Genomic DNA, 26792 nt, shown 5'->3' with positions numbered 1-26792 from the left:
TTTAAAAAAAAATACCCTTTTTTAAAAAGTGGCAGAATTACCTCCTTCTAAAAATATTAGGAGTATGTATTGCTTAATTTTATACAGTGAGAATTAATAAAGTACACTATTTTATGTTCTAACACTAGAAACTAATCTTTTTCTTTTCAGCCATTAATTATACAGGTTATTAACTCTTCCAATACACACTGCTTATTTTTAACTGGTACTCTTCTGTACATATTACTACAGCACTTTATTTTCAAAGCAATGTTGGTACAGGTTCAAATAAATGAACCAATTTTTAAAATAAGTTCACCTGCCAACAGAGAAACATAAGGGAATACTGCGTAGGAAAAGGGTTGGGGGCATTCATTACAATTTGATTACCTATATCTACTTTTTTCCTTTAATCAAAAAGCACTATAACACTAATCAAGGCTGGGGGGGGCACTGATTTTATTCATACCTGGCAAAGGTATGGGATCATCTTCATCATCATCAGGTGGAGGTGGTCCTGGAGGAGTTCTTGGTCCCCTTGGCTGTGGTCTTGGGGGGCTTCCATTAAACTGATCTTCTTTCTCCCCATCAGCTAGTTTTAGTAGAGATAGAAAAACAACTTTAAAATTATTTGAATTTTTCATCTTCAGAATTTATTGATAAACTTTTCCTTCCCAACATCTAACAAATTTTACTAATTAATTTATATTACAAAAGTTAGAATTTCTGACTGCCCACATACTAAAATATACTCTTGGGCATTATCCCAGAGAAATGAAGACTTATTTTCCTCAGGAAGATGTACACAAAAAGCTGTTCATAACAGCTTTATTTGCAAAAGTCAAAAGTCACTATTTAAGTGTCCTTCAGTGGTTAAACTTTGATATATCCATACTAATGTAATACTATTCAGCAACAAAAAAGAATGAACTATTGACACACATAAAAAAGTGGATAAACTTCAAAGAAATTATGCAGATTGGAAAAAGCCAATCTCAAAAAGATACCTACTGCATGACTCCATTAATGTAATATTCATGAAATAATAAAATTACAGAGTTGGAGAATAGATTAGTGCCAAAAGTTAGGGATGGGTGGCATGCAGATAGCTATTAAAGAATAACACCAGAATAATTTGATAGTACAATCAAGTATCTTGATTGCAATGGTGGTTATGAAAAGCTATACAAAACATAAAGCTGTATATAGCTACACACACACACACACACACACACACACACAATTGGTGAAATCTGAACGAGCTCTATAGAGAAATTTGTTTTGATATTGTTCTACACTTGTAAAAGATGTTATCTGTGGGGGAACCTGGGAAAAGACTGCATAGGACCTCCTCATGCAGTTCTTTGCAACCTCCTATGAATCTATAATTATTTCAAAATAAAAAACTAAAAACATACTTACATTCATATACAGAAAATATATGAGAACAAGTATCAATTTTATTTTTTTTAAAGATTTTATTTATTTATTTGACAGGCAGAAAATCACAAGCAGGCAGAGAAGTAGGCAGAGAGAGAGGAAGAGAAGCAGGCTCCCTCCTGAGCAGAGAGCCCAATGTGGGGCTCAATCCCAAGACCCTGGGATTATGACCTGAGCCGAAGGCAGAGGCTTAAATTAACCCAATGAGCCACCCAGGTGCCCCACAAGTGTCAATTTTAAAACAAGTCAGTAAATTAAACAAAAATTCTAAGTAGCCACTATATATGTTAGGCACTATGATTAAGAAGGATGTGATAAGACTAGAAACACGACCACAAGTAAAACATACTCTCAGTCCACAAGGAGCTCAAAGTCTGGTTTAAAAAAAAAAAAAAAAAAAAGACAAAGGAACACAGAAAACTGAAGTCTTAAAAGAAAAAGTGATGGGGCGTCTGGGTGGCTCAGTCAATTGAGCATCTGACTCTTGGTTTCCACTCATGTCATGATCTTATGGGTCATGAGAACAAGCCCCATGTCGTAAGGAAGGCTCCATGCTCTCAGCAGGAGTTTGCTTGGTATTCTCTCTCTCCCTCCCTCTCCCTCTGCCCTTCTCTCTACCCCACCCTCTGCCCCATGCTCTTACTCTCTTTCTCTCTAAAATGCTAAGTCTTTAAAAAAGAAAAGATAAAGATTAACTTCACTGAATAGGTAAGATTTAAGAAGAGATGAAAGGGACACCTGGGTGGTGAAGTCAGCTGAGCAACCAACTCTTAGTTTTGGCTCAGATCCTGATCTCAGAGTCATAGAATGGAGGCCTCATGGGATTCTGTGCTTGAGACAGGCTGCTTAAGATTCTTTCTCCCTCTGAGACAAACCATAAGAGACTCTTAATCATAGGAAACAAAATGAGGGTTGCTAGAGGGCAGGAAGGTGGGAGGATGGGGTAACTAAGTGACAGGCATTAAGGAGGGCACGTAATGTAATGAACACTGGGTATTATATAAGTACTAATGAATCACTGACCTCTACACCTCAGATACCAATAATATATGTTAATTAACTAAATTTAAATTTTAAAAAAATTCTTCCTCCCTCTCTGCCCTCTCCCCTCTCTGAAATAAATATATCTTTAAGAAAGAAAAGCAAGGAGAAGAAAATACAGCGTGTGACTATCAGAGACAAAGAGCGCATATCACACTATTAAAACATGCTTAAGAGGAGGTCATTTTATTGGCTCATAAAATGTTCATTGTAAAGCAAAAGACTCCCCCCTAGTGACCTCAGTTATAATTTCAAAATGTATTCCTGAATCTCCTTATTTCAACAGTGTACGGTGAATAATACTGGAATAAGGAGAAAAGATGCAGGAGTCCAGCTGCCTGCTTTATAGAAGGAAAGCCACTGAAATTTAATAGAGATATTTTTCTTGTCTCCAGTTAATGAGCAAAAGTTCTCAAAAATGGGGAAAAATCTGTATTTAGACACCTAACCAAACCTAAAATGCACACCTAGAAAAAAAAAATCAAGACGAGTATTCTAAGAATATATACCAAACTTACTCCCTATTCCTTAATTCCTTTGGTGATAATTTCAATATTAAACCACAAGTAACCACTGGGTTACATTTACGTGTCTTAAATTTTAAAAACCTCAGGTTAATTCAAAAAGCATTCTAGGAAGCTAGAGGAAGAAAATAAAATGTAACCACTTCAACATAAAAAGAAACTCCTATAGGAAAGAACTGGGAGACTGACAAGTTTTTCTCAAGCTTTTTTCCTATTTTCTATTTTCTCAAGTTTTAAGGAAGGTTCAAAGGGTAAAAGAGCTAGTTGAATTACCTTTTCCTACTATAAAAAACCTAAGTGTCACTGACAAAGACAAATTTAAAATTCTCACCATGTTTTGGATTCCTTTTCAAACTTGGCTGTGGCTGGGGAGGAGGCGGAGGTGGTGGTGGTGGAGGTGGAGAATCTCTGTCATGACTTATCACTCTATCCACTGATCCATATATTGCCAGTGTAAGACAATTATACCAGCCTCTTAACACCAAACCATCGGTATTCACCTAATTTGTTGGGAGGAAAGTATCTTTCAAGTTAATGTTTTAATATGCCAAAAGTAAACTGATCTCAAACTACTTTGTGGTTAAACTGAAGTCTTTAAAAGTATGCTGAAACTGCAAAGATCAATACTGGTGGAAATTTACCCAGAGGCATAGCTTTGATATGGCCCTCCAGACTTGCTATACATAAACCTGTCTCAAGACTACAATCTCCCCTGATACCATATGTCAACTCTGTTTACAAAGCATAACCAGATTCTCAATCATGAGAATAGAAATGAGAACAAAATTAAGTGGGAGTTACTGCCAATTAATAAATTAAACCCCAATAGTTAAAGAAGTCATGGAAGTGCACAGAAGCACAAATTGTGCCCAGTCTGAAGAATTATAAAATCCATAAAATTCTATAGCATTCTTTTCACATGCCCAACTTAAACTACTTAAAAACTACTTCTGGGTAACCAGAAGTATTAAACAAAGTGTTTTTGCAAAGAAACTTTCTCCTAAAAAGATCAAAGACTTTATCAATGCCATCAATCCTCAGTATTTTCTTTTGTTTTTCAATACTTATCTACAGTAATTGCCATATTCTCACAATGACTATGACAGGTAGCCATAATGAGTATTATCCACAGGTAAGCGAATCAGAATGTCAGTAGAAGAAACTGAACTAGAAACCAGAGTCCCTGTTCTGAGTTCTTTCCATTCAACCATGTAAAGTAAAGATGAAGTAATAAGTAGTACTGGGGCCCCTTCTAAAGGCATAATAAGGAAGAAAGAAATGATTATTTTCCTTGCTAACTCTAGCAAACTCCAGGTAAAGGAAAGCTCGGGGCCAGAAGAAAGGCTCAAAGACAATGCCCCGGGATCAACAGATTCTAAACAGAAGCCCCACTGGAAGACAAATAAAGAGATAAGGAAGATAATTTTTAGTCTAAACAGACTGCACAGGATTAAATAACACCTCCCCACCAAAAAAAAAAAAAAAAAGGCTGAGTAGTCCCCATATAAGATCACAATTATTTTTACATATCTGATTGCCCATGATCTAGCTCTTCTAGATGCTTCCAGAATGGCATTTTGTATATCAAGAAACAAGGCATACTTCTGATATGAAAGGAAGAGATATAAAATATGTATTTGTTAAGAAACCTAAGGCACAATGGTGTCTAATAACAATTTACCTTCCTGTTATCTTCCTAACTTGCTCACCTAAAGGAAAGAAGGGAAAGCACAAATGCTGGCCTCTTCCTGACTCACGTTAGAATTAGAGGAAGAAAGAGCTTTATGGATAGACAATAACATTACATTGTCTTTGCTCCATTTTAAAATAGCTTCTAGACACAAGAGGAATCAGACAAGAAATGATGTTATCCTACAGCACTAGAACCAAATAGGCCAATATTCTGCATCACTGGTTCATTTAGATCAAAACTTTCAATCAAAGTGAAAACAAACAGTAGGAACAAGATGAAAATTGACTTCTGCAATTACCTTTGAGTTGGGTCTAAAGATGATAGAAGTATTCTCATCATATTCCAGGCTGCCAAAAGAGTAGGAATAAATATATAGGCTCAAACACTGAATACCACAGTTCATGAAGAAGTCTTTCTAAACCTTTATATTTTAATAAAACCAAATGCTAGATTATTGTTTTAGGTTTAAATTATACCCCCCCAAAACTTAATCAAGTATAAAACAAACTCCCCAGAGATTCCAATTTAACTGGTTTGGGACAGGCATAGGTGTGAATACTTTTTTTAAAAAAGCATCCCAGGTTTAAAAGAAAAAAAAAAAAAAATGTATCCCAGGTAATTCCAGTATTTAGCCAAAGTAGCCTTATAGCCTTCCAAAATTGTATAATGGGACCAAATAAAGAAAAGTACTTATTTTTACCAAGTAGGTACTGACATAAGAAAAACATTCTATAATATTAAAAATTAGCTGCTTCAGATTATCTAGGTTCCCTTTGTTTTTTTTTCTTTAAAAAGTTAAATTACCAATATAAGTTAATAATAACTGAATGAAAGATCAATTAAATAATAAGTAATATCTAAAAAAACTGTTAATTCCTGGAAAGGGATAGAAATTTTTCCATTTTTAAGCCACTTTTAAATTTTTTATTTTATAAATGAGTTCTAAGTAAACTCATTTAATGATCAATTATTTTGCAGATATTAAGACAACTGGTTTTAATAATACCAAGCATGTATCAGATAATCCAACATGGGGGTTTCTGTTAACAAAATTCTCCCACTTTACAAAATATGACTAGAATTTTAAATTATGTAGCCGTGTGATGTGAAAGACACAAATTATTAGCTCTCAATGTGTTTACACAATTCTTCTAAAGAAATTTAAAAGCAATTCTTTTCCAAGTTAGAAGGTTATTATCAAATCATTTGGTATGTATAAGAAACGTATATACCAACAAAAAGCAAACAAAAGATGGCTAATGTTTCACATTTAAATTTTTATTTTGTAAAGAAACTCAGCACCTTCCTAGGAGGTTGACATTTCTTTAAGAATGTCAGATAAATCCTTCTCTTTTATCTAAAGAATACAAAGGTTTGCCTACTAACTCCTGTGTTTCTGGTGAGATTACCTGGTAGGTACATACCTTCCCAACCTATCGAAAACTGGGGCACTTGGTTTGCTTACATTGTTAAAGAATAAGTCTAACTGAAATGTGTGCGGAGAGGTCTCCCTGTGAATGAAACAAAGTTGAAACATCAGTCTTTGCCAATAATCAGTTCCTACATTAAAACAAAAGACAAAGTAAGTACAAATTTGAAAGCAATTCTAAAATTGTATCTTACGATTTATATAAAAATAGTTAATTATAATATTTTCCATAATTTTATTCATATCCAATTCTCAAGTAGACAACTTCACTTTGCGTATTACTGAAAGTGAAATTTTAATAATTATCTTTAGCCTGCTACTTGGACCATTCTAATACATGTAAATATTTTTAATTTTAATGTATTATAAAGGTAAATGCTAATTAATTGTCACATCTAATTATTTTATAATTCTTTATAGCATGACTCCCTTCCATTAGCAAAAAGAATCAGGAGTTAACTAACTTCAAGTTATATAATTACAATTTGATTTCAACTTAACCAACATTAATACAAGATTATAATAATTTTAGCATCAGAGCCCTAAATTGTGATTTAAAGCATAAATTCCTATTCGTATAGCAACAATTTACAAATTTTTTTATTCTTTTGTAGATTTATATAGTTAAGAGTAAACCTTATTTAATTTGTGTTAGAATGAAATCTTCTTAAGATATATTCCACCCTTGGCTGAAATTCCTTAGACTTAACTAAAAACCATAATTTTTAAATCCCACATACTTTGTTGTTTATTTACAAGAAATCCAAATGGTAAAAAGCATAGTGCCCAGAGTATATCAAACAGGTTCCCTCATGCACTGATAGAAGTAAAAACAGGTGCAATCATTCTGAAAGGCAATATGGCAATAAAATTCAGGAGAATGAGAAAATGTTCACACCATCTGATCCAGAAATACTTTTTTCTAGGAAGTGTTTCTATGGAAACTGATATACAAAGATTTTTTTCAAGAGGAGGCTCATAACACTCTTACTTGTAATCTGAAAAGTAAAAAACACCTAATGATCCCCACAAAGGAAACTAGCCAAATACATTACAGTAGTACCCCATTATCCACAGGGAATATGTTCCAAGACCCACTGGATGCCTGAAACCATGGATAGTACTGAACCCTATATATACTATACTTTTTAAATATATATATATTATATATATACTATATATATACACAATTTATAATTAGGCACAGTAACAGATTAACAACTAATAATAAAATAGAACAATTACAATAATATACTGTAATAAGTTACATGACTGTGGTCTCTCTTGAAGATTCTTATCGTATGAACTCACTCTTCTAATGATATGAGATGACAAAATGTCTATGTGATAAGATGAAGTGAGATGAGTGACATTGGCATTGTGACTTAGCATTAGTCTACTACTGACCTTCCGACATGTGTCAGAAGGAGAATCATCTGCTTCTGGACTGCGGTTGACCGCAGGTAACTGAAACCCGGAAAGTGAAATGGTGGATAAGGGGGGACTACTGTACAGTCATTCATTAGATTATGCAATCATTAGAAACCATATTTTCAAATAATATTTAATGATGTGAAGTAGTCCTGATGTAATTGTTAAGTAAAATAAAGAAATACACAAAATAATGTACAGTTGGGTCAGAGTAGCATAATTTTACCTTACCCAAATTCAACCATATATGTGTTCAACATCTCTAGCCTTTCCATCATATCCTTCTTCAAACTAGACCCTGGCCTTCAATACCTCAAGGACAGGAAAACAGGCTCGAATGCAAATTCTTTACTTCTGAATCCCCAAAGACTCAGGTGCTAGTGACTAAAAGGTGATTTAAAGAATCAATGGTGGGACACCTGAGTGGCTCAGTCGGTTAATTATCTGCCTTTGGCTCAGGACATGATCTAGGATCTTGGGATTGAGCTCCACATCAAGGAGCTTGCTTCTCCCTCTGCCTGCCTCTCTCCCTGCTTCTGTGCATGTGCTTGCACTCTCTCTCCCTCTAACAAATAAATAAATAAAAATCTTTTTTAAAAACAAAAATAAAATAAAACAGTCAATGGTAATTTGACTGCACTAGACTTTCATCTTAAAATTTATTGACTCCAAAACCTAACCTCATGTAAGATACCACATTTACAAAAAATAACAACAAAATAAACAAACACACACATATACATTAACTAACACAATGCATCAAATGTAATGATTTTCTCAGGATGGAAGAATTAAAGGGATTTTAATTTTACCCACACATTTCTGAGTTGTTTATTTATTTATTTGACTGACAGATCACAAGTAGGCAGAGAGGCAGGCAGAAAGAGAGAGAGGAGGAGGCAGGCTCCCTGCTGAGCAGAGAGCCTGACGTGAGGCTCAATCCCAGGACGCTAGGATCGTGACCTGAGCCGAAGGCAGAGGCTTTAACCACTGAGCTACCCAGGCGCCCCTCTGAGTTTTATAGTAAGAAAAAAGACTACTGTAAAATATACTGCCCAAATATCACCTGATCTCTAACATTACTTCCTAACATCTTACATTTGCATAACTCTATTAGTACTTCATTTTATTGTTCTATAACATATTAATCATGTATAAAGTTGTTCCTGATAATTTCACATCTGGAATTATTAAAACATGAACTGCCATTCACCCCCAGCTAAGAAACAGAAGAGAGGTAAGAGGATGGAATATGTAACAATACTCTTACCAACTGCAGCCAGTGACAGAGATCCATTTTGCCTGCTGCGCTAGTCAGTGTCCAAGATAGCCCCCAAAGACCCCTCATTTCTGATATTCACACCTTTGTGTAGTTCCCTCCCACACTGTACCAGCAGAATATATAATCAACAGAATATGGTAAAAATGACAGTATACCATTTCTGATACTAAGTTAGAAACATGCTCACTCTCTCTAGGATCACTGGCTCTGGAAGAATCCACGTTGTGATATGAGCAGCCCCAAGGAGAAAATCTCCTGACAAGGAAATGACGTCTCTTGACAATAGCCACGAGTGAGCTTTTAAGCAAATTCTCCAGCCCCAGTCAAATCTTCTGAGACTGCAGCCCGGGCTTTATCTTGACTATAAAACATCATCACAGAACCTGAGCCAACTAATCCACTTCTGGTTTCCTGACCCTCAGAAATAGTGTGAAATAATAAATGTTTACTGTTTTATGCTGCTAATTTTGCTGTAATCTGTTATGTAGCAATAGATAACTAACAGAATTTCCTTGACCAGAGGCAGTACAGAGAAGACTGTTAGATAAAATGTCATTCTCCCATCTTTCTCATTCTATACACATCTCCTTTAAAGGGAAACACAGGAATTATAGGAAAACGTAAGTTTTAATTTCCTTAAGCATGGAAAAAAGATATTAAAGTAAATGATGATTTCTCATTATAAACATTAAATATTCTTACTGTTTTGTGTTTGTTTACTTTTGAATGACCTGAAAACCTCTGCAGATTCTGTATCTATTTCTATAAAAGGCCAACTACATTTCATAACCATGAAGAAATGAGCCCTTATCTTTGAATCTGTACCATAACACTGACTACTAAGTAGCTGGTTTAACTCTTACAAGTTAGCAAAAACAAAGCTATCACAGCATGCACATAATGAAATGTGGTATTGAGACTATAAGCTAAAAACTCACATAAATAAATGTATTATATATATTCATGCTTCCACAACCAAAATTTTGGCTTATACTTCCAATTCATGTAATTAAAATATGATAATGATTATTCATGTTACAACAAAGATCAAATTCCTGTTTTAGGTCATCTGTTAGTTATCAACAACACATCAGGGACCATGCCTTACATTTTGCTTATTCCCACAGAGCTTAAGAAAGAGAAAGCATCAAACGACTACTTGCTAATTACAACTAAAGGATAACGTGAATCTAAAATTTATAGAAAGGCACATGTATCAGGCTAAGAAGATCACCATTAAGTCCTGAAAACTGATATTATAAAATGATATAAAAGATATATTTCTAAATATTCAAACTAATTCTTATTTATCTTCAAGGGAAAAAAAAGCAGGTTAAAAAAAATTCATCTTAAAAAAAAAACCTTCATCTACCAGATTGTGTCACCCTAGAATATTTTAGAAAATATAAATTTATTTTACCAATTAAAAAATAAATGAAGAAAAAAATTTCACTAGTACTTAGACCAAAAAAATTGCTTTTCAAATTTATGATACATGGATTATACAGAAAGCTTATAGTCAGTTACAATGCAACATAACATAACTATAACTGAATAAGGTTTTAGAGTTTTTTGGGTTTTTTTTTTACTTCCAAAAGATTACCTTAAATTTTTATATTTAAGAGTATGTCTAAGACAATCTTTAGTCACAAACACTTTTAAAAAGAAAGTTGACTTACCCGTATGCTCTATTATCTGGCAGGCTGCTATGGGCTCTTACTCCTGGGGGTATGACTCGGACTTCATTGATATAAACCACACATGGAAAACGAACTACATCTATATGAGAACTTTGCTTTTAAAAAAAAAAGGGAAGGAGAAGGACATACTGTAAGCAAAACACTTTTGTCTATTCAAAATTTATTCGTCTTCAATTTGTTTCTTTCAGAATGTCACAAATATTCTTAAACTTCATATCATTAAAACAGTGCTATTACATTATTTATGATATTGTAGAAATCACTGTTTTGAAAATAGCTGATGATAAAATTTACATAGTTAAATCCCTCCATGTGTGTATTAACATTTTCTGCAGCATATCTGCCTCTCTGCTGATGTTCTGCTTGGGCCAATACAGATCCACAATCCCTCACTGTGAAAGATGCCTTTCACAATCCTGACTTACTGGGTTTTTAGAAATGTAATATAATACAAATATGGCACAGTACTTAACACCTGCTGCTTCTGGGGTAGTACCTTATAATCAAAGCATTAATATTTCTTTAACTGCATGTATAAACATTCACACTACAGACTATAACTATTACGTCAGTTCAAATCTGATTCCATGGCCAAATGAATTCAGGGTAGATTTTTCTGCCACTTTTCAATTTCTGAATTATAGAGAAAAGACTGTGAATATATGCTTAAATTAGCTTAATTTAAACTTACATACCCCTAATATCAAGAGGTCAAAGGGAGTAATTTAGGCTCTTAATAGCTGAGCTAAACCCTTCCTGAAATTTGAAAAAGAATCCACAAACTGTTTATCACAATAAAGAAATGGACAGCATAAACTGTATTTAGCATACATTTATTTCTATGTATTATTTGACACAGTATCAGACAAAGATAGCTTTTGTGAACAATAATTTTTTTTTAAGATTTTTTTTTATTTATTTATTTTAGAGAGAGAGAGAGATCACAAGTAGGCAGAGAGGCGGACAGAAAGAGAGAGGGGGAAGCAGGCTTCCTGCCGAGCAGAGAGCCCAAGTGGGGCTTGATCCCAGGACGCTGAGATCATGACCTGAGCCAAAGGCAGAGGCTTAACCCACTGAGCCACCCAAGTGCCCTGTGACCAATAATTTAAAAAGGAATTTGTCATGCTGATTTTGGACTTACATCAACTTTTCCTAGCAGTTCAGCTGACTATGATTACTTAGAGATCAAAATTCATGAGAAGAATGGTTCATGTTATTTGTAACCAGCAAGACTGAATCCTAAGTCTCTCTTAAAGCTGCACAGAATATCATGCATATCAACAGACCAAAAGACTATCCAAGTTAGTTTTCCCTAAAATGTGAAAGAAGATGACTTCCCAATCTTGCATTTTTAAACTCAGGATCATAATTAAATACATAAGCATAGTAATCTTCAATGTATTTAAACACTCTCAAAGATATAAAACAAACAGGATGAATGCAAAATGAAGCTGACTGCTGTCTTCCAATACCCACTTCCCTCTTCTACTGAAGCCCAAACTAGGCACAAGTTAACTAAAGACCGGATTTCACAGATTCCAGAAGCCATTGTGAATTTGTGATCACTAAATTCTGATAAATGGAAAATGGAGAAACAAATAAACAAATTCTGACTGATGGGACAGAAATGGAAATGATACAGGCAATTCTGAATCATGTCCTTAAAGGGAAGGTTCAGACTTCAAAAACTCCTACCTCTTTTTCTAAAATTCTGCTGCCTTTCTAGAACACTGATGGTACGGAAAAGCTACCTTAAACAATACAGGCAATACTCTAAGGATGGCAGAGGAACAGTATAGAAGGAACCTGTGGAGCTGTCACATTAGCCCTAGAATACTTACAACTAGCTTGAGAGAAAATCCCATTTTATCAAATCCACTATTATTTTGACATTTGTGACAGCAGCTGAACTTGTATCCCAATTATTACAAGTATACTGTAGATATTCCACAGATACTACAATAGATTTACATAAAATAAATGGGCATAAAAAAAAAGAAATGGGCATTTTGTCTCAACCTTTGGTGCTATGATTCCTTCCTATAAGCAGCTTCATCTATTTTTTTTTAAAGATTTTATTTGCTTGAGAGAGAGGGGCGTGTCCACAAGTGAGGGAAGGAGCAGAGGAGAGGGAGAATCTCAAACTCCATGCTGAGCACAGAGCTACGCAAGGGATCGATCTCACGACACTGCAATCATGACCTGAGCTGAAACCAAGAGTTGGATGCTTAACCAACTGAGACACCCAGGCACCCCTGAAAGAAACTTCTCTACTTATAAATGGTACAATATAGAAGCTCCTTTGCTTACATGTTATAAATTCTCATTAATATGTACAAAGAAGGGGCGCCTGAATGGCTCAGTTGGTTAAACCGTTGCCTTCCGCGCTCCAGTAATGATCTCAGGGTCCTGGGATCGAGTGCCACATCAGACTCTTTGCTCAGCAGAAAGCCTGCTTCTCCCTCAGCCTGCTGCTCCCCCTGCTTGAGCACTCTCGCTCACATTCTCTCTCTGACAAATAAATAAAATCTTTAAAAAATATATACATACAAAGGAAACTTAGAACAAATTTCATTAATTGTATCCTCCTCTACCCTGCCCTATACTGATTAATTAAAGGTATCAATAGTTAAGGTGTAATTGCTATGGACCTAAAAACAAAAAAACAAAAAAAAACTTCAGGATTTTTTTTTTTTTAAGATTTTATTTATTTATTCGACAGAGAGAGATCACAAGTAGGCAGAGAGGCAGGCAGAGAGAGAGAGGGGAGGAAGCAGGCTCCCTGCTGAGCACAGAGCCCGATGCGGTACTGGATCCCAGGACCCTGAGATCATGACCTGAGCCGAAGGCAGCGGCTTAACCCACTGAGCCACCCAGGCGCCCCCAAACTTCAGGTTTTATGAACAGCTTTTCAAATCTATTTTCTTTTTAAGTAGAAGAGTTTCTGCATAAGTTGCTACTCCTTTTATTCAGTATTTATTTCTAAACATTTATTAAATGTCTATTATTGGGGTGCCTGGGTGGCTCAGTGGGTTAGACCTCTGCAGTCAGCTCCGGTCATGATCTCAGGGTCCTGGGATCGAGTCCAGCATCGGGCTCTCTGCTCAGCAGGGAGCCTGCTTCCTCCTCTCTCTCTCTGCCTGCCTCTTTGCCTACTTGTGATCTCTCTCTGTCAAATAAATAAATAAATACATAAATACATAAATAAATGTATGTCTACAATGTTCCAAGGAATACCAGGTCTCAAGGACACCAAGATAAAGACATAATTTGAGCCATTAAGGAAGAGATCATCTACTGTGGCAGACATATTATTGCTATGATACAGACTCACACAGGATACTGTGCAAAGTCAAAGGGATACTTACCTAACTCAAGTTGTGGGCAAAAATGTGTGAGGAGGAAAAGAAAAGTATCAGGAAAGATTTCTCAAAAGAAGTAGCACCTGAGCTAAGTAAGTCTTAAAGGAGAACAAGAATGAGTGGAAAAGGAGGAGGGAACAACTTTCCAAGCAAGGGGAGAAGCATGCAGGTAAGGAATGCAAAAAAGAACTTGGAAGGTTTAAGAAACTGTAAGTAAAGTTCACCATGTTAAAAGGGCAAAATGGAGGGGAAAGAGAAGGGGGGCAGAGTAGCTAAAACAATCAATAAAATTACAAGAAATAATTTTTTTTTTAAGTTATTTATTTAGGGGCACCTGGGTGGCTCAGTGGGTTAAGTCTCTGCCTTCGGCTCAGGTCGTGGTCTCAGGGTCCAGGGATCGAGCCCCACATCAGGCTCTCTGCTCAGCAGGGAGCCTGCTTCCCCCCCAACCCCCTGCCTAACTCTCTGCCTCCTTGTGATCTCTCTCTCTCTCTCTCTCTGTCAAATGAATAAATAAAATCTTAAAAAATATATATATATTTTAGGGGCACCTGGGTGGCTCAGTGGGTTAAAGCCTCTGCCTTCAGCTCAGGTTGTGATCCCAGGGTCCTGGGATTGAGCCCCACATCAGGCTCTCTGTTCAGCGGGGAGCCTGCCTCCTCTCTCTCTGCCTGCCTGTCTGCCTACTTGTGATCTCTGTCTATCAAATAAATAAATTTTTTTAAAAAAGATTTTATTTATTTATCTGACAAAGAGAGAGAGCACAAGCCAAGGTGGGGGTGGGGGCGGAGCAGCAGGCACCCTCCTCCACTCATCCTCTCTCAAATAAATGAAATCTTTTTTTAAAAAATCTGTGTATTTCTCTCCATTACTGTTCTCACTTCTCAAGTTCTAGACACTATTTACATTAATCTTGATTACAGCAATAGGATCCTAACCAGTTTTGTGCTTCTTTCTTGCCCCTTTCCAACCCATTCTCCTCTTGCAGTATGGTCCTTCTAGAAGGTGAATTTATAACTGCCCTGTTCTTTAATGTCCCCAAGCCAAATTCCTTGTCTAATATACAAGTACAGGGGCGCCTGGGTGGCTCAGTTGGTTGGGCAACTGCTTTCGGATCACGTCATGATCCCAGACGCACAGATTGAGTCCCACAACGGGCTCCCAGTTCCATGGGGAGTCTGCTTCTCCCTCTGACTTCCCCTCTCATGCTCTTTCTCTCGCTCTCAAATAAATTTTTTAAAATCTTTAAAATATATATATACACATATGTATGTATGTATATAAACACATATGTATGTATGTATAAACACACATGCACAAAAAAAGTACAGTTCCTTCTTATCACTCCAAATTTATAGCTCCAACATACCATGCTCTTTCTCACCTTCATGCCTCACTCTTGCTATTATCTCTGCTCCCACACTCCTGTCACATCTCCTTTTAGAGATCAACTTTCTCTTGAAAGCTGTGCCTGAGCAAGTCTAAAAAGGTGCCTCTCCTTGTGACTCAAAGCCTCCTATCAAACTAAACTGTAATTGCTTCTTTTCTCTCCCCCAATAGAGTGGTATTTCAAGAAGACAAGAATGAAGTCTCAGTTTACTGTTGCACTCATAGTGCCTAGCATATTCATTTAATGCATAACTTTAAAAAAAAATTTTTATTTGACAGACAGAGATCACAAGTGGGCAGAGAGCTGAGCAGAGAGCCTGATGTGGGGCTTGATCCCAGGACCCTGTTATCATGACCTGAGCCAAACACAGAGGTTTAACCCATTAGCCACCCAGGCACCCCTAATGCATGACTTTTTTTTTTTAATTTTTTATTTTTTATAAACATATATTTTTATCCCTGGGGGTACAGGTCTGTGAATCGCCAGGTTTACACAGTTCACAGCACGCACCAAAGCACTTACCCTCCCCAATGTCCATAACCCCACCCCCCTACTAATGGATGACTTTTAATAAGCGCTTAATAAAAGCTGATTGTATTTTCAGAAAGTCAAAAAATATTACAATTAAGTAAGGGCTTAAGGTTATCTTGAGGCATACAGGACGCCTGTGCGGTTTAGTCGGTTAAGTGTCTGACTTCAGCTCAGGTCATGATCTCAGGGTTCTGGGACTGAGAGCCATGTCAAGCCCCGCAGCAGGCTCCCCACTCAGTAGGGAGTCTGCTTGTCCCTAATTGCCTCTCCCCCTGCTCCTGTGCACACTCTGTCTCAAATAAATAAAATCTTTGAAAAAAAAAAAAAAAAGAAAAAAGATCGGGACACCTGGGTGGTTCAGTCAATTAAGCATCTGCCTTCAGCTCTGGTCAGGATCCCAGGGTCCTGGGAATGAGTCCCACATCAGGCTCCTTGCTCAGTGGGGAGCATGCTTCCCCTCTGCTAGCCACTCCCCCTGTTTATGCTCTTTCTCTCTCTGACAAATAAAATCTTAAAAAAATAAAATAAAAACTTTAAAAAAAGATATCTAGAGGAGTACATAAACCTAAGAACACAGGTTGGCAATGGGAAATCATGAGAGATTTACAATTATGGAGGTAACAGAAATTGTGAAGAATAAATCAGTCAAATTCCAGGACTCTGAACCACATTTACCCTCAGAAAGAGTTCCTGTGCCACAGTATAGCTATATCCCCCTCCTCACTCTTCTATCCCTGAAAATATTTCCCATTTTCTTTTTACATTCTCCTTAAAGGTTAGCTAAGGCTATCTTATCCAATCCTATCACTTCCATTATCACTTTTATTCAGATGAGTTCCAAAGTGGTTTCTTAAAGAAACTCTAAAAGTAGGACTGGGGTGACTCAGTGGCTCAGTGTGTTAAGTGTCTGACTCTTGGTATCAGCTCAGGTCATGAACTCAGAGTCATGTCAGACTCTGCACTGACTTTGGAGCCTGCTTGAGAGTCTCTCCCTCCCTCTCTGTCTCAAAATAAATAAATAAATAAACACTCTCTTTACCCTTTTCCCTCTGCCCTCCACCACCCGCCTATTCCTTCTCTAAAAAAAATAAATAAAAGAAAGTGGGATTTTCTAGCATCAATCACTCCTGTAAGACTATTATTTTAATCCAGCAATTCCACTCTAGAAAGTAATAATTAATGATGCATTGGAGTGCCTGGGGTGGCTCAATCAGTGAAGTGTACAACTCTTGACCTCAGCTCAGGTCTTGATCTCAGGATCATGAGTTCAGCCCCACACTGGGCTCCACACTGAGCATACAGCCTACTTTAAAAAAAATAAAAATAGAAATAAAAAATAAAGACATCACTGTAAAAAGTTAGAAACCTAAATGTATGAGAATATATAAATAACAGTCTTGAAGAAATATTATGCAGCCAAAAAGTGGTATTATATAGAATATCTAGGGAAAGAAACAGGATTGCTAGAGGACAATAATAAGAAAAAGACATACTTTTTACTGTATAACCTTTTGTACCTTTTGAATCTGTGTCTCATACATGTGTTACCTTGTCATAATAAAAAGATAATGTTTTAAAATAAAGTATACTTTTTAAATGTTATATAAGCATAACTCTTGATCTATAAAGATGCATGACACATTGTTAGGTGAGAAAAGAACAGTAATACAGTATGGGTATGTTAATGTGGGTGATGGTGTATACATTTAAGTATATATGTATCTACTAGAGGATCTGGAAAAAAATTTAAAAAGCTGTTAATCATAGCTCGGACTAAGAAAGGTGGGATTATGAAAGCCTTTGCTTTTCTGTACTTCCTCATTTTTCTAGAATGAATTTAAAATTTACTAAAATAAGCTATTTAATTTTTTTTAAATGACATAAAAACCACAAACACAATTTGTAATTCATTTAGGACTACCAAAACCTGTTTCAGTGTTCCTCTTGGGAAAGTAAATAAGTATCTTTTTCGCCAGATTACAAACTCCTTTGGAAGCAAGGGCAATGGATTTTGGGAGTTTTTTGTTTTCTTCTTTGTATTGCCACTCCACCTTCAAAAGTATTTTTCATAAGTAAATTGTTAAAACAGATTCCCAGCTTCCTATTGAGCAAAGCTCTCTGGTATACTACTAAACACACCAAAAACTAAAATTATCTTATTCCCACCACACCCAATTCCAGACATTTCTATTTCTAGCAATGATCCCACCAGTTCTCCAGTCTCTATAACTAGGACTCTTATCATTTTTAGCTACTCTTTATCCCTCACACAATCAGTTGCCATGCTGTCAATTCTATATTCAAAATTTATCTTGGGTCTATCCCCTCCTACTTAGTCCCACTGAGACACAGTATGGCACTGCTTTAGAGCCAAGAAATATGCACTGAAATGCCTTAATCCAGCTACACCACTTTAGGACAGTCACCTAACCTCTCACATGAAGTCTTCTTATCTATAAATAGAGGATAAGAATCTCTCAAAATTGTTGAAAGGTAATTAGAGAAAATATAACTAAATTACCAAAGCACTGCGTCTTGAACAAAATAAACATTCAATAAATGCTGGCAAGGATTACTGCCTACCTGCTAATTTTTCTGAAACATTTTAGGTATTAATGATCAATTAATCAATTTAATGTATTTACTAGTCAATTAATTTGCCTGCTCAAAAACTACCTATTTCCTACAAAATAAAGTCCATACTCCTTTGCTGAGCATTCAAGGAATGCCATGATCTGGCTTCAAACTGCCCTTCAGCTATCACTGCATACTAGGACTTTTGGCATTCTCTAAAGAGGGCCAACTACTCCTGGAGAATAAATGCCCTGCTTTCTTATCTACAATTGTGAAACATTTCCTCTTCCATCAAGGACCAAGTTCACAGCCTTGATGAAGTCTTACCTGATAATCTCAAATCAAGAGTGATTTCTCCCGCCCCTGAAATCACATAACCTTTATTGGTAGCACCTAAGGAAGCTAAAGAAATATTGACTCAGGTCCTAATATGTCAGACACAAATCGGCATTTTTGGAATAGGGCGCCTGGCTGGCTCAGCCAGTAGAGAATACAACTCTTGATCTCAGCCTCACATTGGATGTACAGCTAGCTTACTTTTAAAACGAAAGAGAGAGGGAGAGAAAGATGATAAAACCCAAGGAATTCCCACTGTTTCTTTATGTACTTAACGGATTCTAACTTGCATCATAATTTTGTGGACCTAACCTGAAATACTTAGTTATAAACTCCCTGGGAACAAACAATTCAATGTTCCATATCCCCCACATACCTTTAACCTTCCTTCAAGACTCAGTTCAAATGGGATCTCTACTAAGCCTCCCTCAAACACTGCCCACACTGGTCCTATCCTCTTGTGATTCTCAATGTTTGTCTAAGAATGAATGAAACACTAGATTCTTAATTTTATAAGTGAATAAATGCTGATTTTCCCAAACAAGAATGCCACTAACTTATCATATGCTTCTTTCATTTTTAATACTTCTCTTTTACTGTACACATGACAGGTCTGTTCTGATCCAACTACTAACTCCAAGAGTGTTCTACAGCCTAGCTCGAAGCACAGTCAGACATATATGGTCATTGAACAAGCACAACTAACTGAACCACAAGAAACGAGACCACAAATGCATTCGTTATAAGTTTCCGAAGTCTCGATTTTTACACACCTATAAACCATTCGCTGAAACAATTAGAAGACCAAAGTTGTCAACTTTTTATTTTGCCAAACAAAGCATGAAGACACAGCCACTACTCGCTATCATCATTCTCTCCGAGGAAAGAAGAGTTCTCTCAGTTTACACTGAAAGAGAAAAGTGAGTTCTGGGTGGTTTTAGTCTCTCTGTGGACTTCGTTAATGTTCATTGTTGTCAGCTTTCGGGAACCTTTAGTTAGCCAGCTATATTCAATTCCATAATCACAGGAACAGTCATACGTTCAAGGGAGCTCAAGTTATTACAGAACGATTACTCCACAAGACCCCGCCCCCACCCTCGCCGTCACAAACGACAACGCAACTATGCTGTACAGTTTGACTACAATTCTCTCAGTTCTCTCTTCGCAAGTTCTCTCCACGCAAAGGACGTTCCATGTAAGTAATCCGTGCCTTACTGTGTGAAATCTTTCCCAGCGCTAAGTCGTAAAGTTTCAGGGCCCACTGGAGAACGCCGCAATCCTAAACCGAGTGAGTGTCACATCTGGGCAACACAACTCCTGCAAGGAAGGAGACCTAGGAGAAGGGATTTAGGAACCACAAAGCCTGCGTGACCTGTTCTGTCACCTGTACTGTCAAACTCAGGCTGTCCGAGACCCCTCCCAAACAGCACCTGAGGTAAACCTAAGAACCATGACCCTTCTCAACGCCCAAAGCTGACAGGAACAACAGCACAACAAAGGAGCAAGGCAAACTGAGCGGCCGACTCGACCACAGACAAGGGGAACTAACGGAGAGCAGGGAAACCAGGGGGCTACCGCCGCCCTCCCTCCGACGTGGTTGCCCACACCCAAGCTGGGGGGAGGGGGCTGGCATGTGAGGAGTTAAAGCGGCAATCGGCAGGAGGAAAAGTCGGGGCACGCCTAATGACCTTTTGTGAGGGTCCTCAAGTCGAGAAGCAGGATCGGAATCAAGTCGCGAAGCCTTACCTCAGCGCTAGGGTGTTTAAAAGTATCTAAAAATAGCAGCTCCATCGCCGAGTCTACCGCCATGTTTGCCGCGGGCGGGGGACAGGGGGAGGACTTCCGGGGCAGCGCTCCAACCTCGGCAACAGCGGCTCAGGAGAGGGAGAGATCGCAGCACTTCCGGTGACCGGAGCTCTGGCGCCGCAAGCCTGGGCCTATCCGGAAGAGCGGTGCTGCTGGGGGGTCTCCGTCCCCGCCTTCTCCAGCGCGGCGGAGGGCGCCCTCGGAGCACAGAGCGGGGCGGGGGAGAAAAAAGGAGGGGACTACGGCGTCGCCAGTGGTCCAAACCCTGTTCTACCGCGTTTCAGAGCCACGACGGCCTTGGGGCGGGGAGGTACCGAGCAGTCTTGGGGAGGGTGGAGGAGAGGTGGGGAACGCCGCCAACTCTGGACAGCCGGCCGAGTGCAATCTACTTTCCAAGCCAGCAACCTTTCCAGAGCGGACAGGAAGAGGGTTCAAAACGCGAGGCTGAAGTTAGATTTTTTTTTTTTTTTTAAAGAAAGAAAAGAAACTGTTGTCTCAAAACGGAGAGATTTTCTTTTTGTTTTCTCATCTGCAAATGGGAATAATAATGCCTAACCCACTGACTTATTGTGAGAACTAATTGAAATAAAATTGGAGAATTCGTATAACGTGAAATGCCATGAACACAGAAATATAGAGTGAAAAGTCTCACTGCCTCGGTGTTGATGAGCACTGGAGCAACAGGAACTATTTTGTAGTCTAAACCGACACAAGTGCTTGGGAGAGCGATTAAGAATTATTTAGTAAAATTACATGTGCCTACCCCGCTTTTAGGATAAGTCTCCCATATGGACCGCAAGAAGTGCCTGCGCATACAATAATGCTAATGATAAAACTTAATAGTTGCAAAAAATCTGTTCATTGACGTTAACAAGAATAAATAAATTGTGGTATATGTATGCGATGTAATAGAATATAGCAGGTAGAAAAGAATGTACTCTATGCCTACCAACATGGATAATATGGATAAACATGGGAAAAACAGGGCTAAGCAAACAGGTTGAAGAATATGTAGTGTAAAATACCATTTATATAGTTCAAAACATGCAAAATAGTACAACTTTGGGGGGAAATGTATATAAAATTACAAAATGCGTTGGAATGATAAACACTAAAATTTAAAGATAGTGGGAAACGAGTGAGATGAAATCAAGACGTGTACAGGGCCTTCAAATGCTGTTTGATTATGTTTCATTCTTTAGGTTGGTGATGGTTTCCCAGGCATGCCTGATGTTATTGTTTGAGCCTTTTGGTAAGCCTGAAATATTTAATAATAAATTATTTTTTAAAAATTTTTAAAAACAAATCTTCATCCGTCCCTTCCTCAGCACGTTTCCTTCATTAGCTAATGGTTCATATCTTTTACTATTCGCTTTCTCAAAGAACTAGTTCTTGCTTTCATATTTATTATTCTCAGCATTCTTCTATTTTCATTTTTTAAGATTTATTTGGGGGGGGCAGAAGGAGAGAAAGACTCTGAGGAAGACTCCACACCCAGCGAAGCTGGAGCTCAAGGTGGGACTCAATCTCACAACCCCAAGATTATGACCTGAGCCAAAATCAAAAAACTTGGAAGCTTAACAGACTGAGACACCCAGTCACCCCATTAATAGACTATAGGTTGTTTTACAGACTTAGGGTTGTTTTAATTTTACAGGAAATTGAGCAGCTAATACCAGAGTTGCCATATATTCCCCTTTCCCACTGTTCAAAGATTCCCTAATTATTAATAACTTGCTTTACTGTAGTACATTTATTACAGTTGAACGAGTATTGGTACATTATTATTAGCTGAAGTCCATAGTTTACATTAGGGGCCCTTTTTTTGTGTGTTGTACATATATACTACATGTGTATTTTAATTTTAAGATTATCTCTGGAAGAATTATATAAGAAACTGGTAATAGTTGCCTCCAGGGAGGGGGAACTTGATGGCTAAAGTATAGAAATAGAGGTAATCTATCTCCATGTACATGTATTACCTATTAGCAAATTTTGAAAGATGAGAAGTAAAGAAAATTTGAACAAACAATTCTTTCAATAAATTTTGTTACATAGAACAGAGAAATGAGGTGTTTGTGAGAGGGGGTGCTGGGTTAAGGAAAAAGTGTTTTAAAATGGGAAATAACAGAGCATGTAGACTGGTGGAATGAAGCAATGGAGAGAGAAACAGTGATGATAAAGAGAAAGGGGATATCTGAGGCAGCAAAATATTGAGTAGGTATAGGGGGCAGGTTACCTTGTAGCCAAGAAAAAAATGACCTTTGTTCAAAAAAATGCTTGCTCTCTGTTGACCAGGGGCAAGATGGAGTCCATGGGTATACATGCAAATAGGAGTAAAGATTTAGTATGTAGAAACAAGGAAGTTCCTTTTTGATGGTTTTCTATTATCTCAGTGAGATCATCCACTATGATTGAGAGAACAGTCAGATGTATAGAAGAGATAAAGTATTAACCAGACTTCTAGGAGAGCCTAGAATTCCTAATTGGTTGTCTATAACCTCACATAGTGTGTAGGGCCCCAGATTCACTTCTCCTTCCTCACTTTTTCATCTTGTTCCTGCCATACAATTTGATGTGGCATTCCCAGCCATTCCCAGCCATTCCCCGCTAGATATGGTTCCCTTAATACAGAGGTATTTCACAACACTGTGCCCTACGGCTTACATGGTTTTGTCTACTTTGAATATGACTCCCTTGATATGGCTTCCAAAAACCTACATACAGTTACATGAGGCGCCTGGGTGTCTCAGTCGGTTAAGCATCTGACTCTTGAGTTCAGCTCAGGTCATGATCAGGTTGTGAGATCCAGCGCTGTATCTGGGCTTTGCACTGGGCATGGAGCCTGCTTAAGATTCTCTCTCTCTCTCTCTCTCTTTCCCCGCCCCTAGCCTGCACTGCTCATTCACATTCTCTCTCAAAACAAAAACAAAACCCTACATACAGTTACCATAGCATCCAAAAGAACAAAATACTTAAAGAATAAATTTAACCAAGATGATGAAAGTCTTACACACTGAAAACTATAAAATATCGCTTTAAAGAAAATTAAAGAAGGCAAATAAATGGAAAGACATTCCATGTTCATGGATCAGAAGATGACAGAAGATGTTAAGATGACAATGTTACCTAAAGTGATCTACAAGTTCAATGCAACCCCTACCAAAATTTTGATGGTCTTTTTTTCAGAAATGGAAAATCTGATCCTCAAATTCATACTGAATTTCAAGGGACCCCACATAACAAAAACAATCTTGAAAAAGAACACATTTAGAGGACACATGAATCCTCCAAATTACTAATTCAAAACTTACTATGAAATTAGAGCAATCGGAACTGTAGTAATGGCATAAGGACAAACATACACACCAATGGAATAGAATTAGGGACCATAAATAAACCTTATGTACATAGTTAATATATATTTCAAGGGTGCCAAGGCCATTCTACAGGAAAAGAATAATCTCTTCAATAAATGATGCTGAGATAATTGGGTATCTACATGCAAAAAAATGAAGTTAGACCCTTACTTCATCCCATATACCAAAACAAAAATAAACAAACAAACCCACCTCAAAATGGGTTGAGGACTTAAATACAAGAGCGAAAACCATTAAACTCTTAGAAGAAATCACGGGTAAATCTTCATTACCTGATATTGTTCACCAATACATCTTAGTATCTAAACACTCAAAAATAGTTATTGAGTGAATTGATTTCTTATTTGCTATTTTGAATCACTTATACAATTATATATTGAACACGTAATATATCATGTGTTCAGGTTGTACAATTCTTCCTCTTTCATTTTTAAAGGTATTTTCTCAATCTTTTTTTTTTAAGATTTATTTTATTTTATTTGTCAAACACAGAGTGAGAGAGAGCACAAGCAGAGGGAACAGCAGGCAGAGGGAGAAGCAGGCTCCCATCAGAACAAGGAGCCCCGTGTGAGACTTGACCCCAGGACCCTGGGATCATAACCTGAGCTGAAGGCAGATGCTTAGCTTACGGAGCCACCCAGGCGTTCCATACTCTCATTTTTATCTGTCTTGCTCATCAGATTATCAATTCCCCCCACCCCCAGCATGGCTCTGTAAACAGTCCATCGTAGTAGCTACTGCTATTTGACCAGCCATAGTGTCTTTCCTTCTTTGATTTCCACCACCCTGCAGCAAACAGAGCAACTTGAAGAAATGCAAAAATTGCCTTTAGTGTGAAAAGCAATTTATGTGAGTCTGAATGCTTTCCAGGAGGAACTTGATAAAAAGGCAAAGAGGTGGGAAAAAGCTAACCAGCCCAGGACAACTCAATGTTGCATTTATTTGGTAACAGATGAGCTCCTTTCTGAGCTTACTGACATACACACAAGTATACAGAGCAGGCTGAGGATCTGCTGTGAGCTGCCAAGCATTTCAACCTCTCCAGAGACCAAGTGTATCAAGAAAAAGTGATTGGGTAATCTGGCCAACTGCCAGCCAGCCATCCACCAGCAAGAACACAAAGAGCCTTCATTTTCCTCCCTCTCTGAGCACAGTGATTAAAAGTAACAGCTGCCACCCTTTCTCCATGAGACTTGATTATGATAATTCCCCACAGCCAAGGGCTTGCTGTGAAACTTCCATATCATTCTTCAAAATGTAGTCCAGAGACTACCTAAGAATTTGAGAAACATGGATTGTAAACTATTATGTACACAGACTATCCCGAAATAAGCACACGGATTAGTGCCAATTGTTCTGAATGATTTAATGACCCCAGCTTTTTTTTTTTTTCCCAACTTTTTTTGCAGCTTTATAAAGGCATAACACTCTGGGTCCTGCCTGTTTTAAAGACTGGCAAGCAGCCAAAAGTCTGTGGTTCAGTTCTACCCTTGGGTATAGAGTCTACACTATGTATAATATAAGCCATATATGAGGTACTTCTCCTTTTTTTTTTTCTTTTTTTAATTGCTCTACTATGTTTAGCAGATCCACAGTCTCTCAAAGCGTGTTCCCTTAAGAAGCCTATGGAAAAAAGGTTTCTTTGATCAAAAATAATTTGAGAAATTCTGTATACCCTGTCTCCCTCTTAGTATTTCATCATGCATATTTTAAGCTCTAAGAAGTACACAAAGAAGAAACTTTTCTAACCTTTTAGGACTTAACAACTAGCACTTGCAGCTTAGTCTAAACTTGGTCTTAACAATATCAATGGATTCTATACCCTTAAGAGCTAGTGACATCAGCCTTATGGATTATTCTTTCTTTCAGCACTTTCTAATAAAAGCCTAAGTACGAAGGCTAGGAGGATTTGAAGATGGCTGGTAGAATGAAAGGAATTGGTTAAAAACTTACTTTTAGGGGTGCCTGGGTGGCTCAGTGGGTTAAGCCTCTGCCTTCGGCTCAGGTCATGATCTCAGGGTCCTGGGATCGAGTCCCGCATCGGGCTCTCTGCTCAGCAGGAAGCCTGTTTCCCTCTCTCTCTCTCTCTCTGGCTGCCTCTCCATCTACTTGTGATTTCTCTCTGTCAAATTAATAAATAAAAAAATCTTAAAAAAAAACCTTACTTTTATATAAGAATTTTATATTAGTTGATGAATAAATATTGCTTTCCTCTCTCTCTAGAACCACTTACACCCCCACATCAGAGATTCCGCCCCATCTAAATCTTCCTCACTTTGTGCAGTAACCATAATCTGGTCTCCCAGTTAATTTGACCAAGGATGGTCACTTGGCACAAGGTAGGTTGTAGAGAGTCATCGATTGGCAGCAATCTCTCTGATTTATGTGGCCTGACTCAAAAAGATAAGAGATTGGAGTGAAATTACCAGCTGGCAGTGAGACAGAAGGATGCACATTCATGGAGCAGAGCTAAGCCAATTTACTGACAAAGGATTAAACTGGAACAAGCATTGATGGTCACCTGTGCTGAGGTCCCAGGGCGGAGCTAGGCTCAGCCATATCACTGCTCTTGTTTGAAATTAATGCTTCTTACTGTAAGCCCATTCCATTTAAATAGTTTGAGTGGGTCTCTATTTCTTGCAAACTATTCTTTTCTTTTTTTTAAGATTTATTTATTTATTTGAGAGAGAGCAAGCATGAGCAGTTTGAGGGGCAAAAAGAGAGAGAGAATCCTCCAGCAGACTCCCCACTGAGCATGGAGACTCACACTGGGCTACATCTCATGACCCTGAGATCATGACCTGAGAGGAAACCCAAGAGTTGGATACTCAACTGAATGAACTGCCCAGGCATCGCTCTTGCAAACAATTCTACATTGAAACAACTACTTAGCA

The 26792-nt window shown here is 37.7% G+C and overlaps 1 protein-coding gene across 1 annotated transcript in view; it reads right to left on the bottom strand.

Annotated features, from left to right (window-relative positions):
- The window catches only part of VIRMA (vir like m6A methyltransferase associated), a 58390-nt gene extending 36713 nt beyond the window's left edge, over positions 1–21677 (bottom strand). Inside the window, exons 1-6 of the mRNA XM_082722809.1 lie at positions 20459–21677; positions 10499–10614; positions 6102–6188; positions 4976–5024; positions 3316–3484; positions 449–571 (exon numbers count right to left, since the gene is read on the bottom strand). Coding sequence (XP_082578935.1) covers positions 449–571; positions 3316–3484; positions 4976–5024; positions 6102–6188; positions 10499–10614; positions 20459–20521 — 607 coding nt within the window. The 5' untranslated portion in view covers positions 20522–21677. The remainder of the gene's footprint in view (positions 1–448; positions 572–3315; positions 3485–4975; positions 5025–6101; positions 6189–10498; positions 10615–20458) is intronic.
- Between the last annotated feature and the right edge of the window lie 5115 nt (positions 21678–26792).

Source organism: Mustela nivalis, assembly GCF_964662115.1.
Source record: "Mustela nivalis genome assembly, chromosome: 2".
Classification (NCBI taxonomy): domain Eukaryota; kingdom Metazoa; phylum Chordata; class Mammalia; order Carnivora; family Mustelidae; genus Mustela; species Mustela nivalis.
Note: the sequence above shows the minus strand (reverse complement) of the source record. Positions and strands in the feature narration are given on the sequence as shown.